The sequence below is a fragment of the Apium graveolens genome, chromosome 7, assembly GCF_009905375.1.
Source record: "Apium graveolens cultivar Ventura chromosome 7, ASM990537v1, whole genome shotgun sequence".
NCBI lineage: Eukaryota > Viridiplantae > Streptophyta > Magnoliopsida > Apiales > Apiaceae > Apium > Apium graveolens.
The window spans coordinates 272,540,803-272,556,975 of NC_133653.1; the positions used below are offsets into that span (position 1 = coordinate 272,540,803).

Here is a 16,173-nt window from a genome sequence, read left to right on the forward strand (position 1 = left end):
TTCGTAAGCTTCATCTCATCCTTTTCAGCATATTCAGTAACAATACCTGATCTCACAAGCAATCAGATGTCGACTTCTTCCCATGTTCATGGTCCACTACCACTTCTGGTGCACAAATAATCACATCCACATCTTCGTAGAAAATGAAGAGTTGAAGAACTCTAGCAAGTTCCTATTGCAGTAACAGGGCTCCAACTTAACATGTTCAATTATTTCTATCAATATCTAGCAAAACTAGAGTTTCCGCAAAGGGACGAATGAAGAAGGGTGATACAGAGTCCTCCTTGTAACAGGAAGGAGTCAAACGATCATATGATTCAACAAAATCATATGGTTCTTGAGTATCAAGATCATATGCAATCAAACTGTTGGATTTTGCTAGTATTGGATCACCATTGTTCCTTGTACCCAAGACTTGGGCCCATACATATTGATCTAGGCTAACTCTCATCTCCCAAAAGAATTCACCTATCTTATTGTCCTCAACTGTTACACTGTCTTTCAGGAGCCAAATGTGCAAATGAGGAGACCAATAGTCCTCCTCATCCTCCTCTGAATTGTTCTCATTACCCTCAATACAGTAAGCAATAGATTCACCAAATGGAATGATAAGATACTCCATAACATCAAGATCGGGAAATAAATTATGCACCCTGATTTTCCGCAATATATTTGTATTGGTATCAAAGCACATAACCGATTGAAATGACGAGTCAATCCCTGCCCAGTATGCAGTACCATTAACAAACACTGATTCACTAGAACAAATAAGATTAACAAAACCTTTATCTTGGCATATTTTCCTCCATGAGTTAGTGTTTAGACTATAAACACCAATGATGACTGAGTGCGGGTAATGTTCACACTTCACAGGTGAGCTAGGATCCGAACTGTTAAACGAGAGAGATTCAGAGGATGAACTAAATTTGATAATATGTACCACGACATAGTCATTAATTTCCGGTAAAAACCCAAAAGCTAAAGCATTCCAGGTAGCCTTCATAAATGTTAATGTATAAAGGGGCGACTCCGGGACAGTCTTAAATTTTTGAACAAGAGGATTCCAGATATAAATGCTGCGATTATAGTCAAATTCCTCATCAAACATAGTAGACACACAAATTAAACCATTTGAGTGTACATACCATGAACTAGCGGGCAAGCCAAGTGGAAAACTAAATATGCAATATTCTTGACATTGTTTATTGTCAGAACGTACAGCAAATGAATTGTTATCAAGATTATGAAAAAGTAGATACTTAGGATCAATATGGCCCGTCAGTTTCCGATAATTGCAGTAGTGAGAAATGAACAAAGGAGTTTTTATGAGAGAATACCACGATTTTTGAACAGCTCCGCAACGTAAGACATACTTAACAGGAAGTCTTTTAAATACTTCACACAAGATTTCTTCGGGAAAGTCGTAGGAGGGCACGTTCTTATGTTTTGACAAGCTCATCTTCCGAGACGGTGGATGAGCCAGACAATTTTAATTGCTTCCACTAATCTCTATGTAGCTCCGCCGCTCGCAATAGAAATAGGGTAAATTGATTGTCTAGGAGTGCTACAATAATAATGCCGACCTATAAGTTTAAAATGGGCTTTGTATTTTTTGGCAAAATCTCTTTTGGTCGACCCACTTACAAACTTGTCGGGCCCAACTCATGTGTACAATGCGCCTTGAACTAATTTTTAAAAATTTCTTATTTTAATTCTTATTAAACAAGAACATTATTGGTTAAGGCAGCTATCTGTTAAGGAAAAATCTTTATTTTTAAAATAATTTGTTAAATGTGACTTGAAAATATTTTTATAAAATTATCTAATATAAACACAATCTTAGTTACTACAGTGTTGAGACAGTTCTATAAATCCAGTAATGAAAATACACAAAAATGCATAATGTTTTTTTCGACAATATATAATGTTAAAAATGAATATTTGTATAAAATGTTAAAAATGAATGCTGAGGGTTTAGGTGCTTGTGCTAGGGCTGTCATTCGAGGGGAAGATGGTAAGATGAGGCTGGAATTCATAGCTATCAATCGATCACATGATCAATGAAATCATATGATTAATGTGTATCAAGATCATATATTATTTATTTTGGCTAATTTTATAATTAGTTCACTATTTTTACTTATGCTCAATACATCAGCCCAAACATTTTCACATATACTGACACTCATCTTTCTCTCCAAATAAAAATTATAACTAAGATGACAACAATCATCTTTTTTCAAATGATGAGGGTCATCGTCTTCAACAAAGTATAATCAATGGATTGACCAAACTGACGGATAACAACTGACATTCCCGATTGCAAAATCATAGGCAACCCAAAATGCCGTACCAATAACAAAAACAGACTGATCACTACCGATACAACCAATTATGATACCGAATCCTTCAAAGAATTAAACGATTCATGATTATTAAAGTCAAGTACCGCCAAGGAGAGATATTCAAGTGTACAGTGTTCTTAAAATTGTACATCATCAGAACATACAGTTAATAAATGGGTATTAGTATTATGGAAAAGTAAATATTTAGGATTAATATGGGCTGTCATATTTTGATAATTGGAGTGCAGAATGATAAACATAGGAGTCTTTAGGAGATAATACCATCATTTCTTCAGGCAAGTCTTTTGAGTATTTCTGACCAGATTTCTTCAGGCAAGTGAATGGCATCTTGTTCTCTTTCGACAAGTTTATCTTCAGACACTCGATCAGAAGGCCAGGAGGAGGCTGTTGCATTAGAGTTTAATAAAATTGCAGTTTTGAATAGTTGAGGCCAAAATTATAAACAAGGGTTTTGCAGGTTAGAATGATAAATTTTGTACCAATTCTCCAAAAATTTTATGTTTACTATAATATTTTTAGCTAAATTTTGTACTTATGAAATTTTATGTTTAGTATGAAATTTTTAGTTAAAGGTCTCTAATGATCAATAATACCGAACTTTTAGCTAAAATATCATGTTTTATATAATAGCTGAATTTTGACTCAATTCTTTTTAACAATTATGTATCATTAGTATAGATTATTATATATAACAATGGAATTTGGAGCATGTGTTAATTTTCTTAGCTCAATTTTGAAATAATAAACAATTCATATATGCATGGAATGACCCAAATTTCTTATTTAATACAGTAAATAGAGTGATGATAGCTTGACAATTAAAAGGGAGTACTATATAAGAAAAATTTCTTGCTACACCTACCTAAAAGATATTTGGAGAACAAAATGAACTTTCCGTCAGGTTCATCAGGGAATTTCAGTCCGTCTACATTTCTCTTTCTTTGTGATTGTCTTGACAGAATTCGTTCCAGTTGTCACAACGGCTAAACAGAACCTACAAACATGTCAAAATGATGACATAAAGTGATGAACCTTATTAAGTAGAACCATAAGCAAAACCACAACATGACATTTCTATTAATCAGGACGTCCATGAAGAAGACAGTTAATCATGTGAATCAGAACCATAAAGAGGTCAATCAAACTGTTTATTGTCAAACTATGTAGACAACTGCATTCTACTTGCCTAATGAATTGCAGTCGATCTGTGAACAACACTGTCATTGTCGCATGACAAGGACCTTAAATTTTTAAAAGCAGCTTCTTCGGAGCTTTGCTAAATGCAAAGATGCAACTCTGATTACAATTGGACATTCAACAGATGAAAACAGAAAACTGATGAAGTTGAGGATACAAAATAGTTCTTATATATGAGGAAGTTGATTGCAAATATAAACGAATTTTTAGAAGAGAGAATTCCTTTGGATATATAAGCTAAAGTTACCAAAATTTTTGTAACTTGTCAAATCTTTATAGAAGAGAACATCATATCAAATAAAGCTTTCCACTATAAAGCTTCAGAGCACTTGCAATTCCAAAGAACAGAGAGCAAATTGAATTTTTGTGCTAGCTCGACTCAATTTATGGCCAACTACATCTGGCCCAAATAAAGGGGCAGAACCCTTTGTAACAAGTGTGCTTATACTAACGAACTAGCATACCTGGACTTGTCCCAGCAACAAAAAGTTGGGTGATAAAACAAGTAACATTCAGTAAGTAATTAAGTAAGAGTTGAATCCTGCATTGTCAGCATTGCAGTCTCCTTAAACAATATGCTACTAAGGCCTACCTCGACGAGATTCCCAATTGTCAGTAGGAAACCATTATGCACTCTAGCACTTCATTGTAACCAACGCAATAGATTGTTGGTTTAGGAGTAAGCGTAGAACCTGTCTTGTAGTTGATAGGCAGCAGTTGAGAATTTAAGTCTGCAGCCATGATCTTCATTCATAACATTACACAGACGACAAGTTGACGAATGTCAATTACCAAACCGAGCAAGTCCATCCGCTGTTAAAAGTCTTCCGTTGATTCAAAAATTGAAGTTTCACCAAAGAATAGAGCCTAACTTGATCTTAGTGTAGCTTGAGTTTCTTTGTTCCAATTGTCAATGACCGAATAACAAGAGAACACCACAAACATATAATTAAGTAAAATAACGACAGAAAAGATGAAAATTGTTTCGCATAAATCAGAAACACGAAATACATGGATGGAAAATGTAAGTAAAACCATAATCTACAACTGAACAATAATGCATCGATGAATTGCTCCCCTAATCCAAAGAAATTCACATCCACTAACAAGGCTTCCGGCTTTATACTTTATTCAATTATTTCAATCAATTTATACACCCAAAGTTGGTACAACCCCATCATAGCCAGCCAAATCACTTACTACATGATTTTTTAGATTATACGAAATCAATTTATTCGCTCCTTCAAGTATCACCTCGCCATTGTTCCTTATACCGGAGACTTCCGCCGTTCTTTAAAAGTTTGAGAAATACTCGTCTTTTTCTCCCACAGAAACTCATTCATTGGACCGTCTTTCAATACCCACATGTCAAAAGCATATACTATTTGGTCCTTAATAAAGTAAGCAATAGATTGACCATATGGATGAATAATATGTTTAATATCAAGATCATATTTGGTAAGCATATTTCTCGCAGCATGCCAGTCTTGGTATCAAAGCACATGACTATTGTATCCGCATTCGAATTTTCCCGATATTGTATCCAATATGCATGACCATTAACATAAACAGAGTGATTAGGATCAATTCAGTCAATAGAAACACCATCCTGACTTACTTTTTTCCAAGAATGAGTGTTTAGACTATAAACACAAATTGTGACTGACCTGCTGAAAATACGTTCTGCAGTGTGTACCACAACATAATCATTAACTTCCGGTATGAACCCAAAAGCCAAGGCACACCACCCATGTGTTCCATATGGAATAGGTGAAGCTGGAAGAGTTTTATATTTTTGAACAAGAGGATTATACAAATATGTCTCTTGCGGATATTTTCAGGCCCGGTAATAATCACTTTTTACGATCAACAAGCATATCAGGCCATATGCTTGTGCATGCCAGAAGGGTCTCTTGATCAAAGGAGGAAGATTTCTAAGTGTACAATATTCTCGAAATTGTATATCATCGTAACTTATTGTTAAGTTTTTATTATCACCCGCATTCTCAAAAAATAGGTATCGAGAATGATGATCATGGGTTGTATATCTGATGTGATTCAAGTGAAGATTAACAAACATTGGAGTTTTTACCAGATAATACCATGATTTTTGGACGGATCTGCAATGCAAGGTATATTTGACAGGCAACCTTAAAAAAATATCAGTTAAGATTTCTTCTGGTAACTCAACAATCTTCTCGCACTCTGGCATCGTAGAATCACCGCTGCACTCTGTTATAACAGCACTCAGAGTTTGATTTATATTCTACTGTTATATGTTTTACATTATCGGTTTAATTTGTTATATCTTAATGTAAATCATATTATGCAATTAATTTAACTCATAAGTTAAAATGTAGTTTAAATAATTTGGTACTATTCACCAATTTAACATAAAATATATTTGTAAGATTTCCGGGCAGAGGAAAGAAAGTAATGCAAAGGCAATGCATGACTTCTATATGCAAAGGAAACTGAAAATAGAATAAAATTAAAATTGATATAAAATCACGAGGATGAATCTGTCCGAATTGTCACTTACAACAACACAGAACTTCATCATGGGTTGTTATCATATTGTGATAGTTTGTGTGGAGTGCGATGAAAATAGGAGTTTTTATGATTTTTGGACAGGTCTGCAACGCAAGACATATTTTACAGGGAGTCTTTTGAGAATCTCAGCTGAGATTTGTTCTGGGAAGTTGAAGGAGGGCATGTTCTTATGCTTTGAGCAACTCATCTTTGTGTTCTTTATGTGCTTTGAGGAGCTCATCTCTGAGATCTCTGAGAACCTTATGGTATTAGGTGTGCTTTCTTTTTTATCAGAGTAGGTAAGAAATAAAAATAGTAGCTAAATGTAGTAAATGTCAAATTCATGTTTATGAAGAAATAAGAATAGGAGCTAAATCAATTAGCAAAAAAAAAAAAGAATAGGAGCTAAATGTAGTAAATGTCAAATTCATGTTTATGCCATTCACCTTTTCTTCAATAACCTCTTACGCCCTCATCTTTATGATAATGGAATCACACCCCTATACTTTACATTTTGTAACATTGAAACCCTTTTCAGATTAGAAAAAAATAATCAGAATCTCATTTAGGGCTTGATGCTCCTAAGATGCCCTCGGGTAACTATACTAGTTTAAAAGAGTTTCTGGGTCTGTTAAAGGACTTTGTGCTTCTCATACAACTATGCTGATGGAGTTTTCTATTAGTGAATACTGTAGTGAGCAACTGCATTTCTTAAAGAAATTGATGGTGACAACATCACAGCAGAGTGGCTCGCCATGGTGTCAAGCCAAGTACTATGGCCCTATGGGGACAGAATGCGACTAGGAATGTTTTAGTTGTCATGTACACAAGCTGCAGTAATGCCCGGCCTATATAGGTTTAAAATGGGCTTTGTATTTTTTGACAAAATCTCTTCCGCTCGACCCAATAAATAACTTACCGGCCCAACTCATATGTGTAAAATGCGCCTTGAACTAATTTTAATAAACTTCATGTTTTAATTATTATTAAACAATCACATTATTGATTAAGAAAGATACCTATTAAGTATTAAGGAATAATATTAAATATAAAAATGTTAAAATGTGACTTGAAATATTTTTATAAATTTATCTAATTATCTTAAATGTGACGGTGGAATTCGGAGTCAAATGATTACATGATCAGGGAAATCATATGATTCATGTGTATCAAGATCATATGTTGTTTAGTTTGGCTAATATTAGTTCACTATTGTTCCTTATACTCAAGACATCAGCCCAAACATTTTCAAATAAACTAACACTCATCTTTCTCTCCCAATAAAACTCTTCTATCACACCGTCTTTCAATACCCAAATGTCCAAATGGAGAGGGTCATCGTCCTTCACAAAGTAAGCAATAGATTGACCAGATTGACGAAAACAGGATCATCAAACTGACGTTTCTGATCCATCATCAATATATGCACATTAATTTATCCCGATCTATTTGCCCTGCTATTTAAGTACATAACTAATTAATACGACCCCGCAAAATCATAGGCAACTGAAAATGCCATACGACCAACAAAAACAGATTGATCACTATCGATACAACCAAGTATAATACCGTCTAGATGAAAATCCTTCCAAGAATTAATATTTAAACTATAAACAGTAATCATGACCTCCTGGACATGTTCGTAGGGGTCAGGTGGGTCAGGGTCAGAGAGATCAGGTAATTCCGGTCAAAGTCTGACAAAATGTATCGCAACATAATCATTAACTTCCAGTAAATACCCAAAAGTAAATCTTAAAAGAGGTGAATCTGGAAGAGTTCTGCATTTCTGAACAAGCGGATTCCATAGAAACTGATTATCAAAGTCAAGCAAATTAAACCATTGGATAATGCATACCATTCGTGATTATTAAAGTCAAGTACTGTCAAGTAGAGATATTCAAGTGTACATCATCAGAATATAGGGTTAATAAATGGGTATTAGTATTATGGGAAGTAAATATTTAGGACTAATATGGAAAAATTTTTAAGAGATAATACCATGATTTTAGACATACCTTAACAGAAAGTCTTTTGATATTTTCAGACAAGATTCCTTTAGGGAAGTCGTAGGATGGCATCTTCCCCCGTTGATGCACAAATAATGACATCCGCATCTTCATAAAAAATTGAAGAACTCTACCAAATACCTATTGCGATAACAAGGCTCCCAACTTACTAACATTTTGTTTAATTATATTAAACAATATTAAACCAAAGTCTCCATAAAAAGCGTGATGATAGGAGGTGGTTTGGAGCCCTCCTCGTAATTTGAATATGGAGTCAAACGATCACATGAATCAATGAAATCATATAATCTTGATTCAAGATTATATGAATCAAACTGTTTGGTTTTTGTAATATGGGAACCATTATTCCCTGTGCCCAAGGCATCAACCCAAAAATTTTCATATAGACTAGCACTCATCTTTTTCTCCCAACCAAACTCCATAGATAAATGGTGGAATAGTGTTCAGGTTTTCAATATAACAACGAAGACACACAAATCAGACCACTCGATAATTCATACATGCATGATTATTGAAGTCAAGTGAATATAGTGTAAAGTATATTTCACATTGTTTATCATATTACCAAACATAGCAGTCTTTGAGAGATATCACCATACTTAACACGAAGTCTTTTGAAGATAATACAGATACTTGAAAATTTAATCAATTAACTATGCTAAAATGCGTCAATTGGATTATCGAGTAATAATAATATATATTTTTAATGATAATGTACTCATAATGAACTTATGTAATTCATTATTTAGTTTAATTTGACTGAAACTCCTGAAAATATAACCCGTACCCGATCAAATCCCCATCTTTTTAGATTTTCCGAATTCCCGTATCCCCGTATCACGCACCCCGCACCCGCACTCATGCTTCCTAGCTCCCAACCAAACTCCATAGGTAAATGGCGGAATAGTATTCAGGTTTTCAATATAACACCGAAGACACACAAACCAGACCACTCGAGAATTCATACATGCATGATTATTGAAGTCAAGTGAATATAGTGTACAGTATTCTTGACATTGTTTATTATCAAAACATACAACTAATAAATGGGTACCATATTAGCAAACATAGCAGTCTTTGAGAGATATTACCATGATTTTAGACAAAATCAACACAAAGTCTTTTGAAGATGGCATCTTGTTCTGCTTCAACAGTCTCATCTTCAGACACTCAATCAGAAGACCTGAAGGAAGCTGCTGCAATTAGGGTTTATTTTTTCCTGAGTTTCCCTTTAGAGTCATAAAATTGCAGTTTTTTTAGTGTTTGAGTTATATTGTCCTAAAGCATCAGAAATGTAATTTTTTTTATAACTATTGTAACATTCACATATTTTTCTTGAAATTAGTGATTTTTTTATGAAAGAATTTTGAATCCACAATTCAATAAAGTTTTAGTTTTTATTGCAATTATTAAATCAATTTCAAATTATGGCTCATCTAAGATTCATTTACGAAAGGATATTATGTAAAAGTTTTGAATTTTCGCATCCGAGAAGTATCTGAGAAAGAATATTAATTGTGGTTTCTAAGTTATATAAAAAGTTATTTATTTAATATAAATTTAATTTTTATACGACAAGAGAAACATATAAAAAATGGTTAGAATATTAACCAACAATATTCACGAACTCCAAAAAAAGGCCTTAGGTCTATTGTAAAATAAGAAAAGATAAAAATAAGAATTTTGTTTTAAATAATTTATCTTTGTAATTGGAGAGAGTTTTAATCAATCATCTTTGCTAATTCATATAAGTTGAAGTTTTCCCACTCAAAAAAACCTCATTAACCATCATGAGTGTATGGGCATCAGAACTATCTCTTTCTATATCTATTCAACTTTGGCAATGATATAAGCTGTAGCAATAAGACCTTGGAATCACATACACAGCAGCTGAAAAATCACCATTCAGGGAAGTTAGCAAACATCAGGTAAAATTCCCCCTTTGGGATGCCTTATAAGTTAAAAAATTTATATATATTTTTTAACTTTTAAGAAACTTATAAGAGATGATAAACTAGGCTAAATCAGAATTGCTTTTAGAATTTCCGGGTTTTGCACCAAGAATATCAATGAAAGTGAAAATGCAATAACAAATGCTAGCTACCCTGTTCAAAGGGCATGAGAATTTTTGGGCAGGTTCAACAGGAAATTTCAGTATGTCTACTTTAATCTTTCTTTGCCATTGTCCTTGCAGATTCCTTTCCACTTGTCATTGACAGCTAATCTAAAACTTACAAACATATAACTGGCAAAATTACGACATACAACGCACAACGCTGGAACTTATTAAGTAGAACCATAAGCAAAACCATGGCATGACGACATTTTTATTAGTCATAACCACGAAAAAGACGGTTAATCATGTTAGTCGGAACCATCAAGAGGACATCTAAACTGTAGAGTGTCAAACTAGATACTTGCCTAATGCATTGCAGTTGACAAGGACCTGAACATTTAATAGCAGCTACTTAGGAGCTTGCTAAATGCTCAGAAAGAGCAATGTGAACATGATCCAAGTACTCCAATAAACATACCATTTTGCTTCACAAGTATATTTCTCAGTAAACATCCTGCATATAGACAATATAAACACATACATGCATGACTATATTACTTCCAAGCGAAACAAAAAGATAAAATAAACAAATGAAAAAACATTACATATTTTTCAAGTACAAAAATCTAGATGAATTATCAGATAATATTGTGCAAACAACTTTGTCCCAATTGTCAATAGCGGCAAAACAACATAATCTTAGAAAATTTAGCAAAAAAAAAGTCTTAGAAGCATAACACACTATAAAGCAAAATCAAGAAAACTCTCAACGTACAATCATAGACTTGATGAACCAAAATCAGAATCTGCAAAATTCAAAGAATTGTTTGCTTGATCTCATTTTTTTCCGGCATATCCACGAAAAGGAATCCCCGATTTCGTCGGTAATTAGATGTTGAAATCTTCCCCTGTTCATAATCTACTTTTGAAGCACATATCAGATAACATCGTCATAAAATGGAGAGCTAAAGAACTCTACCAAGTTCTCATTTGTTCAATTATGTCGATCAATATCAAGCAAACACAGAGTCTCCACAAAAGGATGGATGAAAAAAAATGGTGTATCCTCGTCATTGGAATAGGGAGTCAAACGATCAACAAAATCATTTGGTTCATGGGTGTCAAGATCATATGTAATCAAACTGTTTGATTTTCCTAGTATTGGATCACCGTTGTTCCTTACACCCAAAACTTGAGCCGAAACATCTTCACTTATACTAACACTCATCTTTTTCTCCCAAGAAAACTCATCTATCACATCGTCTTTCAATACCCAAATATCCAGATGAGGAGATCTATAATCCTCATCATCCTCTTCTGCATCGAAATCCTCGACCTCAACAAAGTAAGCAATCGATTGACCAAATGGAAGAATAAGAGGATTACAAAGCTGACGTTCGTGAAGTGCAATCCAGTTAGGCACCTTGATTTTTCCCAGTATATTTGTTTTGGTATCAAAGTACATAACTAACTGATATGACAAGTGGGAGTTAAACCCTACCCAAAATGCAGTTCCATTAACAAATACAGATCTAATAGTACTCATAAAATCAACAAAAACTTTATCTTGGCATATTTTCTTCCAAGAATTAGAGTTAAGACTATAAACCCCAATCTCTACTGTGTGCAGGGCCTGTTCGTATGAGTCATCAGGTGAGTATCGAGGAGAGTAAGGTGCAGCAGTCGATTTAGGTTTGACAATATGTACCACAACATAATCGTTAACTTCCGGTAAAAACCCAAAAGCTAAAGCCTTCCACTCAGTCTCGAGAAATGTAAATATCGAAAGGGGCGAGTGAGGGAGCATCTTAAATTTATGAGCAAGAGGATTCAAGAGAGCAATGTTGGGATTATAATGATGTTCCGAATCAAACATTAAAGACAGACAAATTAAACCATTTGATTGCGCATACCAAGCACTAGCTGATCCTAAGTCAAATGCATGATTGCAATATTCTTCACATTGTGGATCATCGAAACGTACTGTTAATTCATGGGTATCAAAATTATGGAAAAGTAGATATTTAGGGTTTATATGGGATGTGAGTTTTTGATAATTAGAGTGGAGAGAGATAAACATAGGAGTTCTTATAAGAGAATACCATGATTTTTGGACAGCTCCACAGCATAAGATATCCTTGACGGGAAGTCTTTTGAGTATATCAGACATAAGCTGTTCGGGAAAGTAGTGGGAGGGAATGTACTTGTGCTTTGACAGACTCATTTCTCCTCAATTTGTCTGTAAGAAGCCTGATACTAGAATTTAGGGGTGTTGGTTTTCAGGTTATTAAGTGGTCGGGTTTCATAAATTTATTGATTTTGTTATACTGTTTTTTGTCAATGCAATTTTCTTGAACCTAAAATATTATTTTCTGATATTATTTATATTTTTAATTTTATTTTGATTCGAGAGTATTAAAATCATTTACTAATATATATATATATATATATATATATATAGGGGTATATGGGGTGAGTTCTATGGAGTTCACCTTTTTATCGGAGTCCTCGGAGTCCATCTACATTCTGCAAATAAAATATATTGTAAAACGTGTTATTTTGCAAAATATGTTACACAAATAGCATAACTTCAACAAAATCATGAAAATCTCATATATTTACGGTACAATATGTATGTTCTGCAATATGTTCTGCAACATGAACATTTATGTTCTGCAAACTAAACATGTTTTGTAGAATATATATTTTTGCAATGTTCTGCTTGTAAAATGTATGCAATCTACAAGATTTTTGATAGAATAGTGATGTTTGTCGAAAAATAATATGTTTTGCAATATTTTAAGCTATATTTTACTTGCAGAACATATATGGACTCCGAGGACTCCAATTAAAGGTGGACTCCATAGAACTTTACTCTATATATATATATATTTTGTATAAAAACACTAAATCTGGGTTTATTAAGTTTATTGAAATGATACAAATATTCAAAATTATTTTTATATTTTCAGTGTAAGAACATCATAATATACAAATATGAAGGTATACCATGACATTTATATTTGGGTTTGTATACATACATAAAGTTATTCGACATTAATATATTATATATAAATTAAATATTAAATTAATATATTTAAAAAATCATATTATTATTATTATTATATATATTATAGAGGCTAGTGACCAAATACAGACCAATATTAAAATATAAATATAAACCAATTTTGAGTATGTAAATTAGTAATTTACGGAGATTTTGAATGTATTTAGTGTATTTTTATGTGTACAAATATCTATAATAGGATCTATCTCTTCTATATATAATAGGAGAACAAGGGGAATGGTTTGTGGAAATCGAACTCAAGATATTTCATTCACCTATACAACCTCATACCACTATATCATATTGTCACATGTACTTTTTATCATACACATAATATGTAAGTGTGTTAAATAAATATTTTAATTAATTTTAAAGATAGTTAATTGAATTTCGCAAAAAAAAGATAGTTACTTGAATATTTGTACAGTTAATTTTAAAGATTTGAATTCCAAATATAAAGTTAGGCATAATACATAAATGAATTATTATTTTATTTATTAATCATTTTTTTAATTTGAAAATATATCTCTTATATTTTAACATATTTTTAATATAAAAAGTAATTAAAATGTACATATATAATTTTTAAAAAAATATTGAAAATATAATCGCTTATATATAAATAATCTATATTGGTATTACATATTTAGATAAGTTTGAATTATAATGAGTTAATGCATTTTAGTTTATTTCGAATTTGAAATCAGCACTTGGCTCATTATTCAAAAAATACTCGAAATTTGACTTAATGACCCGGCCGAAAAACATCGTCACATTCTACGTTTAATAAATTTAAATTACAAGCTTGGCGAGAATATCTTATTAATATGAATTTTTTTAATATTTTATGTTAATAAAATTTAAAATGTTTGAGGTCTTTATAGGATCAAATCAATTGATTTTTTGTATTAAAATTACTAACTTCACTGGTAGCGCATTGTTGTTTTTTGGATTTGTCCTGATTTTAACAATATTCGAAATTTGAAATGAGATCTCACGAGACTTGTTAAAACTACGATGATATATTAAATCGATTTATTTTTCATTTTTTACTTTAAAAGAACTAGCTTTTTAAGAAGAATTCTTTTTAGATAAGCAATATTCATTGATCAAGATAATATTGTACAAATATTTTGAATTATTTTGATATTTTGAGTTATCAAATAAAATTTATATCTATACAATATTGTAGCATTTGATTCAATGTATTTTATATTATTTAAAGAAAAATATATATATTATTCAATAATTTGAAGGAATTAACTAGTTCAACTGAAATTTATAAAACTTTATCGAATTGAAAAATATTTAAATTTAGGAGAGTAGTATACAATGTTATCAAATTATTATATGAAAAAATATTAGAGTCGTAATTAAAGAAACTTAAAAACGGTTTAAATAACGATATAATTACATGTTTTCCTTCGAATTCTTGAAAAAAGCATGAGTATCAATAATAAGTCTTTAAAAAAAATATAATTTATTTTTATGTTACAACCATTATTGATACTCGGTTGCGTAAAAAATATATATGGATTGTTTGTCAGTGATAATGTGAATACCATATATAAATTATAGCAATTTATTTATTACATAATTTTAATTTTTGAATAATTATAAATGCATCTTATTTAAGTAATCAATTGTGTCAGTAGATGTTAATAATGATTATACATGTACATAAATCAATTATTTAGCATATAAATAATTGAAACCGTCACAATTTACTAAGAAATATAACATACGATAATTTACATGCTAACACACACACATAACTTAATTTTACTTTGTTAACAGTAGAGTAAATAAAAAACTAAAATTTTCCCATACATACATACATTGAATTTTAAAAACTAACATTTTTCATTAAAATCAACTTTTATATTAACAGTAATGTAAATTTTACATTATTGTATATTATGATTGCAAGTCATTCTGACTTCAGTTATGCATTTTTTATCTTTTTAAATTGAGTAAGTTAATTGTAAGTCAGTAGTGAATAATAATATAGACCAATACATACAGTTTATTTAAATAAAATTCAAATTTTTTGGTCAACTCTGTATTCAACATATATGTTAATTTTTAGCTTTTTCTTTGTAAACATACTAACAACATTCTATATTAAGTTTAATCGTTTCGTTTTAAACGTACACTGACTACCCTGTTTATATTCATTCATTAAATACAAATTATAAAACAAAAAAAGAATATATATATATATATAAATATTTCTTAATGAGCTATATAAGAAACGTTGTTTAATTTGGTAATGTCTTGTATGAAAATAATGCACATTGATAAAAAATCAATTTGTATTTGATATTCGTTAGACATTGTACAATATTTACAAATAAGAAAACAACTAAGAACAACTCCAACAACCTCCTTGCATTTTCATTGCAAATAATATAAATAAATGAGCTCCTAATTATTTAGAAACAAAAATCAAACAATTTCTCCAACAATTCTCCTTAAACTCACTCTATATTTATCTTTTTACTTATTAAAGTCATTTATATCATTAATAGACAGGTAAGAAAAATATAATATAATAATAGTTGAGGAGGGGGTATTCACTCCTAAAAGTGAGAAAGCGTTCGGAGCTCCTAATATCATACAGAGGGACAAGGAGAGAAATTTTATCTCAATTTCTTTAAAATTTGACTTAAGAGCCTATATAAGGATAATGTTAGAGTTGCTCTAAGAACATTATAATTGAATGATGCATAAAATAATTCTAGAAAATGACCCGTGCCTTGCACGGGTTATTATGCTATTGTAACTATTATAGGTGAACATGGCTTTTCAATCTATTTAGTAAGTTACTAATAGGCTTATTAACCTTTTGGCCTTTAAGTATATGCGTTTGCACCCATAAACCCTAGAACTCTGCGAGCGTTCCCTTTGACCCCAAGGTATGTATTT

General features: G+C 31.6%; 1 protein-coding gene across 1 annotated transcript; it reads right to left on the minus strand.

Annotated features, from left to right (window-relative positions):
- Positions 1-205: 205 nt before the first annotated feature.
- LOC141674993 (putative F-box protein At3g10430) lies at positions 206-1,459 on the minus strand. Its single transcript, XM_074481700.1, has one exon. It carries the CDS (start codon positions 1,457-1,459, stop codon positions 206-208), a length of 1,254 nt encoding a protein of 417 aa, XP_074337801.1.
- Positions 1,460-16,173: the final 14,714 nt, after the last annotated feature.